The sequence below is a fragment of the Chionomys nivalis genome, chromosome 12 (genome assembly GCF_950005125.1).
Source record: "Chionomys nivalis chromosome 12, mChiNiv1.1, whole genome shotgun sequence".
NCBI lineage: Eukaryota > Metazoa > Chordata > Mammalia > Rodentia > Cricetidae > Chionomys > Chionomys nivalis.
This window is the reverse complement of record NC_080097.1, coordinates 59433064-59447272: the sequence shown is the minus strand read 5'-3', so window position 1 is coordinate 59447272 and position 14209 is coordinate 59433064. Positions and strand designations below refer to the sequence as shown.

General features: G+C 48.2%; 3 protein-coding genes across 3 annotated transcripts; 1 reads left to right on the top strand and 2 right to left on the bottom strand.

Moving 5' to 3' along the window:
* The first annotated feature begins 2438 nt into the window (after positions 1-2438).
* Tssk4 (testis specific serine kinase 4) lies at positions 2439-4935 on the top strand. Its single transcript, XM_057785839.1, has 4 exons — positions 2439-2663; positions 2980-3194; positions 3763-4126; positions 4753-4935. The coding sequence occupies exons 1-4, from the start codon at positions 2439-2441 to the stop codon at positions 4933-4935; spliced, it is 987 nt and encodes a 328-aa protein (XP_057641822.1).
* Positions 4936-7210: 2275 nt separating this feature from the next.
* Chmp4a (charged multivesicular body protein 4A) lies at positions 7211-10082 on the bottom strand. Its single transcript, XM_057785838.1, is given in 7 exon segments — positions 7211-7376; positions 7541-7565; positions 7568-7650; positions 9130-9289; positions 9375-9397; positions 9399-9456; positions 9614-10082. Coding segments are annotated over 7 exon segments (609 nt in total). The 5' UTR covers positions 9708-10082.
* A 140-nt stretch (positions 10083-10222) lies between these two features.
* Mdp1 (magnesium dependent phosphatase 1) lies at positions 10223-12962 on the bottom strand. Its single transcript, XM_057786849.1, has 6 exons — positions 12845-12962; positions 12674-12734; positions 12494-12604; positions 11215-11322; positions 11031-11116; positions 10223-10419 (listed from the first exon to the last, which is right to left on the bottom strand). The coding sequence occupies exons 1-6, from the start codon at positions 12879-12881 to the stop codon at positions 10328-10330; spliced, it is 495 nt and encodes a 164-aa protein (XP_057642832.1). The 5' UTR covers positions 12882-12962; the 3' UTR covers positions 10223-10327.
* Positions 12963-14209: the final 1247 nt, after the last annotated feature.

The window sequence follows — 14209 nt, the reverse complement described above, 5'->3', positions numbered from 1 at the left end:
GGGTTTCTCTGTGTAGCTCTGGCTGTCCTGTAACTTGCTCTGTAGACCAGGCTGGCCTTGAATTCACAGAGATCCACCTAGTGCCTGGATTTTTTTGTAGGTGCTGAATGAATTCCAGTCTTCATGTTTGCACAGCAAATGATCTTAACTCCTGAGCCGTCTCTCTAGACCCTTCAAGTGCATTAAGAATGAGAAATTGAAGCCGGGCGATGGTGGCGCACGCCTTTAATCCCAGCACTCGGGAGGCAGAGGCAGGTGGATCTCTGTGAGTTCGAGACCAGCCTGGTCTACAGAGCTAGTTCCAGGACAGGCTCCAAAGCCACAGAGAAACCCTGTTTCGAAAAACCAAAAAAAAAAAAAAAAAAAAAGAATGAGAAATTGAGGGGCTGGAATGATGCTGGCTCAGAGGTTAAGAGTACTGACTGCTCTTCCAGAGGTCCCAAGTTCAATTCCCAGCAACCACATGGTGGCTCACAGCCATCTGTAATGAGATCTGGTGCCCTCTTCTGGCCTGCAGGCACATATGCAGACAAAACAATGTATATATAATAAATAAATAAATCTTTAAAAAAAAAAAAAGAATGAGAAATTGAGGTGGAAGAGACAGAACGTAGACACCAAGGCAGACATTTGATGTCTACCTTCAGGACAACATGGAAGTCTGAGAGAAGGAAGTAGGTCAGTTTTGGATATGAGTTTGTGTGGGCCCATATTTCATACAAAATATTTGCAGACACGCTCTCTGGCCACGCTTAATTTCCAAGGCAGCTGCAATCCTGCCAAACAAGCTAGCCACCTGACAAAGGCCAGGATGTATGGCTCCTTCTCCTTTGTTAAAATGTAGATCGCCTGGGGAAAGATGTTGTTTCCACAGCTAGTGACTTAAGTTGCAGGTGTTTTGGTAGTCCCGCGTCCCCTGGAAAAAGAATATTGATGAGTATCCATCTTGGTTTACCTGGGGGATAAAAGGTGTTTTGTGTAATAAACGCGGGTAGATCTTCAGAATGGATGAAGCCTGAGATGCCCTTCAGTTATGACTGTGTGAACTGTGTCTCATTATTTCTTGCGCCTCCGTACCGGTCCAGTTAGGGAAAAATAGTTTCTACATTGGGGCGTATGGACCCTCACAAGTTTGAGGTACAGAGAGAAGACATGTTCCTGTGATATTTAGTGAGCAAACAGACACGATCTTGAACTCCAATAAGTGTCTGGGGTGAAGCTGACACAAGGAGCCGTCAGCGTAAGTGTGAAAACTGGAACCTGGGAGTCTGAGAGCCATAGCAGAACATGTGAAGGTCTGAGAGAATCAGGCTTGTGACAGAATTTTGGGGATGCGATTACGGATAAATAGGTGGAGGGGTTGGGGATTGTGGGTTGGTGGTAGAGTGCTGGCCTCGCATACAAAAGGCCCTGGGTTTAATCACAATGAAAACAAACTGAAAGGTGGACATGCTGAAGCTCCAGGGGAGACCGACTGAAGGATGGGACGAAAACAAGAATATTCCAGAGTGTGGAAAGCAAGACTGCAGGTCAGGATCTTAGAATATGCGTCAGTACCGTGCAGTCCTGTATACACACGTTTCTCATGCTGGGCTGCAAAGTCTAGAAGCGTAGGTACTCTACTGGCCTTGTTCATTAGTTTACCCTGGTTTCTTCTGCATATTATCCAGCACCTGGTGGATAGTAAAGGATAGATAAGGGAAAATAGGGGGTATGTAGAGAGGAGGTGAGCAGACCTGCTTTTTATCCCGCCCGGCTCCCGCATGGCTAGCTTAGCCCCGGAAATAACAACAACAAATTGTATTCATTTAAACACTGCCTGACCCATTCGCTCTAGCCTCTTACTGGCTAACTCTCACATCTTGGTTAACCCATTTCTATTAATGTGTGTAGCACCATGAGGGTGGTGGCCTACCAGGAAGATTCTAACCTACATCCATCTTGGGCCGAAGCTTCATCGCGACTGCCTCACTGCCTTCTATCCAGCATCCTGTTTTGTTTACTCTGCCCACCTAATTTTCTGCCCTATCAAAAGGCCAAGGCAGTCTCTTTATTAACCAATGAAAGTAACACATAGACAAATGACCCTCCTATATCAGGGGTACTCACCAGACTGGGTAAAGTGCTCTTTCTAATGCATGTGTTCTAAACTGCACTTCATTTCAAGCTTTGTGGCCAATGATGAATAAAAGGGGTTTGGAACTTGGGACCTTGGAAGTTCTGTAACTAAGACATGGAAGTAACAACAGCTAGTCAAGACAAAAAGAATGTTCCTTTCTTTCCCCTTCCAAGTTCTTAGTGAAGGGCCAAGCCCAGGATCCCAGACTTGTGTGACTAGGTTAATATTAAGGAGACTACCTTCACTTGGGTACCCTCCCTTTGGTGGCTCAAGGTGGCTTCTCAGTAGCAAAGCTCCCCACTTGCGCAAGTCTAGCATCATGGGGAAGGGAGACACCTCAGAAATAACATCAGTTACCCCAGCCTATCGCTCTATCATGGAAGAGTATGGTTATGAGGTGGGCAAGGTCATTGGCCATGGCTCCTATGGAACAGTCTATGAGGCTTACTACACAAAGCAGAAGGTCATGGTGGCTGTCAAGATCATCTCAAAGAAGAAGGCCTCTGATGACTATCTTAACAAGTTCCTACCGCGTGAGATACAGGTCAGAAAGGGAGCTGAAAGAGGGAACTGGGGCTCATTCATAAGCTGCTTGAGGTATCTTAGGGGTATAACTATAGAAAAGGGGTGGAACCGAAAGTCTGAGGTAGGGGAATCCTGTAACATATATACACATACATACACTCTTCCTTATGTACAAACATCAGCCCACTATCCATCCCCCCAAGTTAAAATGCAAAGTGGAATTTACCTGGACACCAGCTGATTCTGTTGCAAAGTTGTAAGTAGCAATGGGAGAGTAGAGGAAGGCCAGCACAGCCAGATTTGCCAGGTTTGACGGTTCCCTCTTTTGGGATCAGGTAATGAAAGTCCTACGGCACAAGTACCTCATCAACTTCTATCAGGCCATTGAGACCACATCCCGAGTATACATCATTTTAGAGCTGGCTCAGGGTGGTGATGTCCTCGAATGGATCCAACGATATGGGGCCTGCTCTGAGACCCTTGCTGGCAAGTGGTTCTCCCAGATGGCCTTGGGCATCGCTTACCTGCACAGCAAGGGCATCGTGCACCGGTGAGCATAGTCACTGGCCTGGGCTTGGGCTCTCAAGAGGGTTTTATGCATATTGCCAATTTTCTGTCCTTTTTTCTTGACTTCTCTTGATATCTAGGTCCATATGGTCACCCTATTGTAATCATCTGGTCGAGGACACTTGTATCCACTGTGTGAGAACAGTTTATACACAGTGGTGAACTAGTGGTCCTCAGGTACCATGGTACCGTCCTCTCTCCCTTTTGGGCTCTGTTCACAGTTCACAACTCCATGGCTCTGCAGCCTTTTTTTTTTTTTTTTTTTTTTTTTTTTTTTTGAGATGGGATTTCTCTGTGTAGCCCTTGCTGTCCTGGAACTCACTCTGTAGACCAGGCTGGTCTCAAACTCAGAGATCCGCCTGCCTCTGCCTCCTGAGTGCTGGGATTAAAGGCATGCATCACTACTGCCTGGCCCCTCTTTACTTCTCATAAACATCCCTCTCCCACTTCTCCTGTCCTCATCTCTAGTCTCTGGCCCCTTTCCTTTCAGCTCCCGGTCTAACACTCAGCCCTCTCCCCAGCCTGACCCCCAGCCTTTCTGCTGCTGGTAGGGACTTAAAGTTGGAGAACCTGTTGCTGGACAAGCGGGAGAATGTGAAGATATCGGACTTTGGCTTCGCCAAGATGGTGCCTTCTAGCCAGCCTGTGCGTAGTAGCCCTTCTTACCGCCAAATGAACGACCTTTCCCACCTCAGCCAGACCTACTGTGGCAGCTTTGCTTATGCCTGCCCGGAGATCTTGCTGGGCTTGCCCTACAACCCTTTTCTGTCCGACACCTGGAGCATGGGCGTCATCCTCTACACTTTAGTGGTCGCACACCTGCCCTTTGATGACACCAATCTCAAGAAGCTGCTGAGAGAGACCCAGAAGGAGGTCACATTCCCATCTAACATCAACATCTCCCAGGAGTGCAAGGTGCTGGCTCCCCCAGGAGGGCTGAGGCCTTAAGGATGGTCCATGGGGAGGGGAAGTAAATACCAAGTTTAGACTTCCCAACTCCCCCTACCCTGGGGTGGCAGGAGAGGGGTGCTTTTCTCATGCTAGAGCTATCTCTAGTTCCTACTAAAAATGGTGGGGAGGACTTAAGAGGGCCAACCACTGAACTTCAAATCTTAAATACGCTTGATAAGGGGGCTGGAGAGATGGCTCAGAGGTTAAGAACACTGGCTGCACTTCTAGAGGTCCTGAGTTCAATTCCCAGCAACCACATGGTGGCTCACAACCATCTGTACTGAGGTCTGGTGCCCTCCTCTGGTGTGCGGGCATACATCAAGGCGTATGTTGTATACATAATAAATAAATAAATCTAAAAAAAAAATGTGCTTGATAAGTAGGTTTCAGCGTTGATCGCTATAGGGCAGAAGAGATGCAAGGAGCGCTTCTCTTTTCTTGCAGGGCTCCACCATAAACAAGGGCCCCAGCCCCTTTTACCAGGGTAGGGTGATGGGCTCTCCTGCTTCTTTCTTAGGCCCAGCGGCTCACTGCCTGTCTGGCCCAAAGGGGGGCACGCTCAGTCAAGCCCTCTCTCTCCCCTGCCCTAGAACCTGATCTTCCAGATGCTACGCCAAGCTACCAAGCGTGCCACCATCCTGGATGTCCTCAAGGACCCCTGGATGCTCAAGTTCCAGTCTGAGCAACCCACGAATGAGATCAAGCTGCTCGAGGCGATGTCTCAGCACGTCAGCAACACTAATCGCCACCAATCCTTGGAAATCACAGCTTGAAAAGGGCTGAGGTGGGGGCTGAGGAGAAAAGCTGGAGGGTCTTGGGGGGAAATCTTTTATATAAAAATAAATCTAATTAGTTTCATCATGAAGGGTCAAAGGCATTCCTTCCTCAACAGTCTTAGCGGAGGACATACCGAGGGTGAATTTCTGCCCAAAGCCTGGAACCCATGCCCTTGACACATGGAAAGTGAGTGGAATTGACTTGGGGAAACTTTGCAATGTCAGCTAAGCTTCTGGCTCCAATTTCACATTTTTGTTCTCTAATGTTCCAGCAGCAGATGGGACAAGGAGGGAAAAGCCTTTATTGCTCTGTTTGACTCTGGCTCTGCCCATTTACAACCAAAAGCTATAGCTCTGTTCTTTCGGGTTTGTGTTTGCTCCCAACTTGGGTGAAAGTTTCAATTGCAGAGAAGCTAACAAGGAAAGGACAGGCCTGTTTCTAGATTCTTGTGCTGCCTGCTGACGTGCCACAGAAAAGCATAAGGGCTTACTTAGTGTCTCGGCGCCCTCTTCCTCTGGGATCACTTTATCAAGTACGGAGAGAAGGCCAGGGACCCAGGGCTCCTAGACACTGAAGTCACAGAGGTCAAACCAAGCCTTGTGGACTGTGAGTTCTGGACAAAGGAAAGCCACTCGCCCCTGCAGAAGACAGTGGGCTATCTTGTTAGACGCATGACTAAGCCAAGGCAACGGGAAAGACTCAGATTGGCTCCTCATAATCTCATTTCCTCTCTTCTCTCCCCTCCTCCCCTTCTTTCCTCCTTCATGTGTCCTAGAACTCCCTCTGTAGCTCAGACTAGCCACAGCCTAGTGCTGTGGATTACAGGCTTGTCCCACCGTGTCTGGCTATCAACAGGTTTCTAAGATAATTTCCCCCTCTTCCCACTTATTGATTGATTGATTGATTAATTGATTGATACACAGGGCATACCCTGGCTGGTCTGAACTCAGAGAGATCTGTCTGCCATTGCCTCCTTGGGTGCTGAGGTTAAAAGCATGGGCCCCACACCTGGTGTTGATGGCAATTTCATAACCTTAGGCAACGCCATGATAAACAAATTGAAAGATAAAATTGCCCAGAACATAGTCTGAAATACTGGAAATGGCCATTTGTTTCCCCAGCTCCCCTTCATTCCTTATTAGGTTTTACTACTTAAAACAAGGCTCAGAGAACCAGGAGGAAGAACCTTAAGAGTAGACAAGACATACAGACACTAGGTATCCACCTATCCAGTTTTGCTGGAGACAAAAATCAGTCTAACCAAAAAGGAAGGAGTTCAGGGGTTCTTCCTGCAGCAAGATCCTTCTTCAAAGTTCAGCCAAAGAAGGGAGAACAATGGGCCCTTCTCAGACAGCCACACTTCCTCTGCAGCAGGGAATTCCAAAGCTATGCTCCCTTAGCTCTGAGTTTGCACTTAGGGACAGTGGCAGAAGACAGACTCTTAAGACATCCAGCCTGCCAACTGCTTCAGTGCTTCTTTGTCTTCATTTTTTCTGGAAGCTTTGGGGGGAGAAAACCCAGAAAAGAGAAGTATTAAAGCCTTAAAACCTCCAGCCATGGCCAGGCGGTGGTGATGCACGCCTTTAATCCCAGCACTTGGGAGGCAGAGGCAGGCGGATCTCAGTAAGTTCGAGGCCAGCCTGGTCTGCAAAGTGAGTTCCAGAATAGCCAGGACTGTTACACAGAGAAATCCTGTCTCAAAAAACAAACAAATCGCCGGGCGATGGTGGCGCACGCCTTTAATCCCAGCACTCGGGAGGCAGAGGCAGGCGGATCTCTGTGAGTTCGAGACCAGCCTGGTCTACAGAGCTAGTTCCAGGACAGGCTCCAAAGCCACAGAGAAACCCTGTCTCGAAAAACCAAAAAAAAAAAAAAAAAAAAAAAAAAAAAACAAACAAATGAAAACCCCTCCAGCCAACTCCTGCTCTGACACCTACATAGAGTCTGCTGAATTGTCTCTCTCTAGCAGACAGACAGATGAACCCCCAAACCTAAAGATGTGCTCCTTATGCCTGATGCTCATTCCCACAGCACCCCAGTACCAAGGGGGAAAACAAACAGGCCTATCACTTGTATTTGCACCCCTAAATGAGGATGCACAACTTGCTGAGGGGTGCACAGGCTGGATTCTGGGCTTCCGTCCCCACTCCCTTTCAGTCAGATGCTGTAATGCAGTCAGCAGTCTGTATAACTTAGCAGCAGCTTGACGAAGCAGATAATACAGACAGTAATGATAATGCAATAACCTTACCTCTCCTATCTTTCACCCTCTTAAGTCTTTAACAAAGAGTTCTGGGTACCTGGCCCTGCAAGCAGATGTGTGTAAGGTACACCTGACAATCCGACTGGGGGTTCTTCCTCCTTGTTGCCCACAGTTAACAACTTCTGAGTTAATTCCTCTTGCTCCAGCTCCTCCAGATCTTGCAGCAATTCATCCCGGACACAGGATGACAAGATTGGTCAAGACAAAGAAAACAACCAGTCCCCAAAGACTCACTTTTGAGTTTCCCTCCTAAAGTTGTTCTAAGAGTCTCTCTTGAGTTTCCTTCTAAGCAGTCCAGTGCTTTTTCCGATATTCTCTGACCCCTCACCCTGGTCACCTCATCCATACCATCTCTAAAACCCTAGGGTGAGGAATGGCATCTGATACTTGCTGGGCCAGCTCCTGTTGTTCTGTGATGTCAGCCAGCAGTTCTACCTTGTCAGTGTCACTAAGAACAAGACACACTGCCCAGGAATCAGGGAGGCACCCTCCCTCCAAGTCGCCCCAAGCCTCTAGCCACCATTGGCTTTCTCGTCTCACACAAATGAAGGTTTTCCATCATATGGCTCACACTGGATTTTATGAAGCTTTAAAAGGATCGAGTTTTTCTTGCTCAGGATGCCCTGGCCAGCGTGAAGAAAGCAAGGAGGTAGTCTAATTATCAAAAACATGATGCACGTTCTGTCTGAGAAGCTTTAGAAATCCAAAGTAAGGACTAGAGAGAAGGCTCGGTTAAGAGGACACAAGCTTGATTCCCAGCACCCACATGAGGCAGCTTTCAACTGTCTGTTAACTCCAGCTCCAAGGGATCCAATACCTTCCTCTGGTTTCTGTGGACACCCCCCCCCCACTGCATAAACACGCACCAACATACACACATACACAAATAAATATTAAAAAAAGCCAAAACCCTCAGAGGTGAGGACTGGCCTTGACAAAATCACCTCTTACCAGGGTAGCAGCACGAGAATTTTAGAAATATAAATAGAGACTATGAAGATGCATAAAAATAAGACAGAAACCATAGAACAGTACAGGGAGAGTGTTCCAGTGATTACTAAAATCCGGAAATCACCCATGTTTATTTCCAATTTTTATACCAAACATAAATGGGGGGGGGTAGAAGGAAACAAAAGACTTTATTAACATGATACAGAGGATAACTCACACAGTCAGTCGCTTTATCACTCTGAGACATCAAATCATCAGCATTTTGTTGTCTAGATAGCTAAACTGCTCCAGATCACTATGCTGAAGGCTGCCCATCCCCAGGTGATCTCATAGTTACAAAAGGAGCAGAAAGAAGTGTTTGTACCCCCTGACCGTCTGTCAGGATTGAATGGAACTATGTTAATGTCAAAAGAATTAAGAACATATCCTGAGTTGGGACGTGCAGCTATGCTTGTCAACCATTTTGAGCGACCTCCAAACTCTCTGACCATCAGACAAGGTGGAAACTAGGCTCACATCTTGGGCTTCTACGCCTCAGAAGACAGAGAGGCAGGCAGAGGCAGATCTATGTCAGTATGAGGTGGGACTGGGCTACATAGGAAGTTCTAGGACAGCCAGGGCTACACAGTCCTTGTCTCAACAAACAAACAAACAAAACAAAAACAACTCCCCTTCCACAAAACAAAACCAAAAAGAAAAGAAAGTCTTGCAAGGGACTCAGTGCTTCCCAGCACCCACATCTGGAAACTCGCACCCACCTGTCACTCAGCTCCAGGGAACCCAATACCCTCTTCTTGTCTCCATGGGCACCTGCACTCAGCTCCAGGAGACCCGATACCCTCTTCTGGTCTCCGTGGGCACCTGTCACTCATGTGCACATAGTCCCCCCCCCAATCCTAAAAATAAATTCAAAGTATTGACCCAAGCCACCCTTCCCAGTGCCTAGGGCCCTTATGCTTCTTCCCCATCCCCACACTTCCGGCAGGCTTTCTTCAAGCCTTGGGCAGCGGGATCCATGGTACAAAGCACTCCTGCCTTGGTGGTGGCATGCTGAACCTCCAGGATGGATACTGTCCTGTGAGTTTGTGCCAGCTTCTCTTCTAACCTTTTCTTTCTCCATAGAGCCTGCATGGTGACTGATCCAGCCCACACCCTGAACACCGGGGTCAGAAGCACCTGCTTACCCCCCTGTATCCTCCCCAACTATCCCTTTCCCCTTACTTTGCTTACTCTTGGTCCCATAGTTTGGCTATGTGTAGCTCCTGTTGAACTTCTGCTTCAGAAATCAGAATTTCTTCTGTCTCTTTTATTTTATTTTTTTTTGGTTTTTTCGAGACAGGGTTTCTCTGTAGCTTTGGTGCCTGTCCCGGAACTAGCTCTTGTAGACCAGGCTGGCCTCGAACTCCCAGAGATCCACCTGCCTCTGCCTCCCGAGTGCTGGGATTAAAGGCATGCGCCACCACCGCCTGGCTCTTCTGTCTCTTTTAGTTTCTATATTGCTTCTTCGGGAGTTAGATTCCTCTCCTCCCTCAGGAGTCCAGTGGTGCGGAGCATATTGTGTGAAGGAAAAGTATTAGCTACCAGTGAGGAACGCAGTATATGCTAGGCATTACCGTAACTGCTCAGCTATAAGTGATTCTCTACAATGAACGTATCAGTATCACTCGACAAATAGCACAATCTGAGACTGGCCTTGGCTAGTCTGTCCAGGGCATAGCCATGACTTCCAACAGGTGCAACCAAGACCACAGCAGGACAGAGGCAAGCACTCGGGTTGGCTCACTCCTCTTAAAGCAGCCGCATTACTCTCTACTACCAAAAAAAGGCCAGCCCCAACCTTATTCCCAAATAGTAACAGCTTCTACTCCCCACAAGGATGCGCACAGCGCCATGGCACCCTCATGTGAAGCAGCGGGAGACGTTAGAAGGGGACTCGGGATGGGTTCCAACATGAGGGAATAACCTGATGCAGGCTAATCTTTTCACACTCTGGTCCTAACACTCCAGCGCCATCAAACCCAGTTTCCACGTCAGAAAAATGGAAAGAACCACCCTGTGTGTAAACCCACGACTGTCACACACGGACACTTTTAATACATTGCACATGCACCTAACAAGGCTTTCTTGATTTCGGTTTTACACCTCAGAAGAGGCTTAGCCCCCAGGGTTGGACGTCAGGATCTAGCCTGGGCCTTTGCGAATGTCTCTAATCCTTGAGTTAGTGTTTGCAAACTCATTCCATTCTGGATGTGAATGCAGGTAACACCTAGAACAAAAAGAAGTTACATTTTACCAGCTTTCAAGCCACCTCGTTATAGTTCTCACCTGCCATCCATGATCCACCCCACACTTACTTTCCTAGGTCCTCCTAAGAACCCCTTCCTCACCCCCCCCCCCCCCCCCCCCCCGTGTAGGGGAGACCCAGCCAATCACCTTGCTAGCAGGGGGCGGGGTCCCCCGAGGATAATTTTTACTTATAAAGATTGCGGGCGTGCTCCCAGCCGCCCCTTCTGTTTTCCTGTTCTCTGCTGGAACTTCGGTTCTGTGAGTCTTTCCCTAATTAAAGCTGAATATTTTATTATAATTTCCGTCTGCCGTTCATTTACGCCGCGACACCTGGAGCCCCACGTCGGGCTTTTTTGCCCCGTCCAGAGCGGCTCAGGACCTAGTCTTGAATTTTAGTTTGAGAGAGCTACACGCCCCAATCTCGTAGCCCTTTGCCTGGGTTCTAAAATCACAGCACGTCCCCGGCCCGCTGCCAGACGCCCTGCTGTTTGCCCCGCTGTTTTTTAGTTCGTGACTCGGGCCCCAGTTATTTTATTATAATTTCCGTCTGCTGTTCATTTACGCCGCGACACCCCAGTGGTGACTCAGTACCCAGTTTGCCCACATCTATGATATTCCGCTTCTCGTCATCAAAGAAGACCATCTGGGAGAAAGGAACTCCAGTCTTATGGTGCAACCTGTAAAAGACAGAGCAGGGGCAACGCGGCTGGTAAGCTGGTTCACCTGACCTCTTCTTGGGTCCGCCTCCTGCTCCCACCGTTAGCCATCTGCCTACCTCTCAAAGTGTGCGACTTTGCTACCTGGATAGATTTCCCGATGAACAAAATATTTGACGAGGTCAAAGAGCTCCAGGAGTTGGTTGGCCCCTTCGGTCTCACCTGTCCTGGAAAAAACAAAAAGAAAAACAAACAAACAAACACCAATGAGTGGCATTAGGAGAGTGCTGTTATGCCCAAATCCGTGGGTCCCCACAAAAGCCAACAAAGGAGACCAAATCCCATATGTAAAAGCAAAGAGCCTTTATTTTAATCAAGTTTGCACACTCGGTCTCTCTGCATGTCCAATGTATTGGAATATCCAGAGAGCCCCGAGCTCAATTAGAATTGGGTTTTTATAGTAGTAAAGGTGGGGGTGACGTGTCTCTGAGGTTCAGGACCCCTGAGTGGCAGACATTTGTCTAGGGGTGTCCTGGTGAAGTGCTGGCAGGTGATCCTATCTACAGTGCTTGGAATACCAGGAATTTCCTTTGAATGGTCTGTTCTTGGGTAGGGGTCAGGTAATCTTGGCCTGCCAGGCATTGTCTCAGGGTAAACTATTGAGACTCCAGACTCCATTTAAATTTATTGACGGCCAGAGTCCCAGGTGATAATGGTTGGAGGTAAAGAAACTTCCTTTGGATGACCTGCCCAGACTTAGCTTATCATGGCTGGCTCTCACAAGTGCCAGGGATGCAGGTAAAATTAGAATATATGGGGGTAGGAGGACCGATTTGCTCACTGTTATTCAATGCCAGAGATTCTGAAATAGCTGGCTCTGAGCCAATGTTTAATCATTTAAAAGAACAGAAAGCAGGCTGGAGAGATGGCTCAGCAGTTAAGAGCACTGGTTGCTCTTCCAGAGGACCCAGGTTCAATTCCCATCACCCACATGGCAGCTCACAACTCTCTGTAACTACAGTTCCAGGGGACTTGACACACTCACCAATGCACATACAATAAAAATTTAAAAACAAAAAACCTTTCTGCCAGGCAGTAGTGGTGCACGTCTTTAATTCCAGCACTCGGGAGGCAGAGGCAGGAGGATCTCTGTGAGTTCGAGGTCTCCCAGGTCTACAAGACTTAGTTCCAGGGCAGGCTCCAAAGCTACCGTGAAACCCTGTTTCGAAAAAAACCAAAAACCAACACAACAACAAAACCAAAAAAAAACAGAAAGCATAGGATAGAAAAACAACGAAATATTTGTACGTTTGCACCACCTAACTTTTGGTTCCTAGGGAGTTACATGCAATTTCCTCATGCGTGGAGACGCGTCAGCAGGACTGTCGCTTTTCTTACCGTGAAGCAGCGGCCACTGGCACTCCAAGGCTCTGCAACCTTTCCAAGACTGCCGGTACCTCCGGGTACAGTCGGATGTTCTGGCCCCGCCTATCTCGTACAGTTCCATCGCTGGAGAGGGTGACACACGCTCAGCTCCCGCAAAGTCCCTCCTGGCCCCTTACCTCCCTCTCGTCTCACCTGCTCTTGTGGAACGGGGGGTCTACGTGTGTATCAACCCAGAAAGGCCAGAGCGTGTAATCTGCGAGAGGAAGGAGGGAGAAGGATCAACTTGGAGGAGCGCAGACACTTAGCCAACGCCAGGAGTGGGCAAGGGAAGCGCGGTACGAAACTCTCCCTGCTGTTCCTCACCCAGATCAAAAACCGCAAGCTTTGGCAGCGGCGTCATTATCCACCCGCAAACCCAAACTCAGCACCGAGAGCAACCCAACTCTATGGTGGCCAAGTAGGCTGTGGGCGCGCCACAGAGAGTGAGACGCTCGGGTGACTAGAGCGTCGCCGTCCGACAGCTCAAGAGCGCCTTCGGAGGCTCTGCGGGGAGATTACCTGCAGCGGGTGACGTCTCCAAGGCACTGGCCACAAGTATTTGGTGTCTTGTCTACACCACCCAACTCACCACTTTTCACTAGAGAAGTCACGGAAACCTTTTCGCACCTTTATCTTGGAATTGAGGCCTTATCAGTTTATTATTTTGTGCTCATCTTGTCTTCCCATCAGCATCTTAACTGTATAAAAACCAGTCTTCAGCAACAGCGAAAGCATAAAGAATATAGTGTCTGCATCCCGTGATGTGTGCCTGAACCTCAGCTACACGCAAGGCCTAAGGGAGTTACTTGTACCTAGGAATTGAGCTTGGCAGGGCAATGAGGGGTGGAGGGTGTAAAACCCGAGAGGGTGGCCTCCAAGCCAGCAGGGCTGCTTAGGGAGAGCATTTCTTCCCTAGGTTTCTAGCGTCTTCATCAACAGTAGGCTGCTATTCCCTTCAATACTGTGAAGAAAATGAAGCCTTGGGCTTTTGTCTCTAAAAAGCTTCTAAAAAATAAAACATGGCTTTATGTGATACTTTTTGCTGTTGAGCTCAGGGCTAGCCTTGAACTCCTGTCTCTACCTCCTAAACGCTGGGATTATAGGTACGTGTCACAGCACCAGGCTTTCATGTGACACTTTATATTATCGCAGCACATGTTCACTTCAGTAAGCAGACACACGTGTACCACAATATGTACAATGTGTAGATGTTCCACGATGGTTTCATTTTTCGAGATAGGGTTTCTCTCTGTAGCCCTGGTGGGTTCTGGAACTTGCTCTGTAGACCAGGCTGGCCTTGAACTCAGAAATCCACCCACCTCTGCCTCCCAAGTGCTGAGATTAAACCACCACCCAGCTTGCTCTGGAATTCTCGATTCTCATGCCTCAGCCCCCCAGGTGCTGAAATTACAGGTCTCAACCATCACACCTAGCTATGCGGAGGCAACACTTGGCACTCATGAGCTAGTTAAGAGTTGACTACAACAGAACACCGGGCAGGCTTTCCTAGTCTAATCCTTCTAAGGACGAGGGCCAAGCACTACGTGGGCTTCTCAGGTGGAGTGCAAAAGCAGGCTAAACTGCTGTTTAGAACTTTGAAGAATTAATTCCTCTGAGTTCAGTGTGTCCATCTAAACACAGAGATGACAATACCCCATCCGGATCCTTTGAGATAATGTGGTAGAATGT

Coding starts and splice junctions, on each gene's coding strand:
- Tssk4 (XM_057785839.1), top strand. CDS start 2,439: ATGGGGAAGGGAGACACCTCAGAAATAACATCAGTTACCCCAGCCTAT. Junction 2,664..2,979: donor TCCTACCGCGTGAGATACAG/GTCAGAAAGGGA, acceptor TTTTGGGATCAG/GTAATGAAAGTCCTACGGCA. Junction 4,127..4,752: donor ACATCTCCCAGGAGTGCAAG/GTGCTGGCTCCC, acceptor CCCCTGCCCTAG/AACCTGATCTTCCAGATGCT.
- Mdp1 (XM_057786849.1), bottom strand. CDS start 12,881: ATGACGCCGCTGCCAAAGCTTGCGGTTTTTGATCTGG. Junction 12,735..12,844: donor GCTTGCGGTTTTTGATCTGG/GTGAGGAACAGC, acceptor TTCCTCTCGCAG/ATTACACGCTCTGGCCTTTC. Junction 10,420..11,030: donor CATAGATGTGGGCAAACTGG/GTACTGAGTCAC, acceptor TTTTTGTTCTAG/GTGTTACCTGCATTCACATC.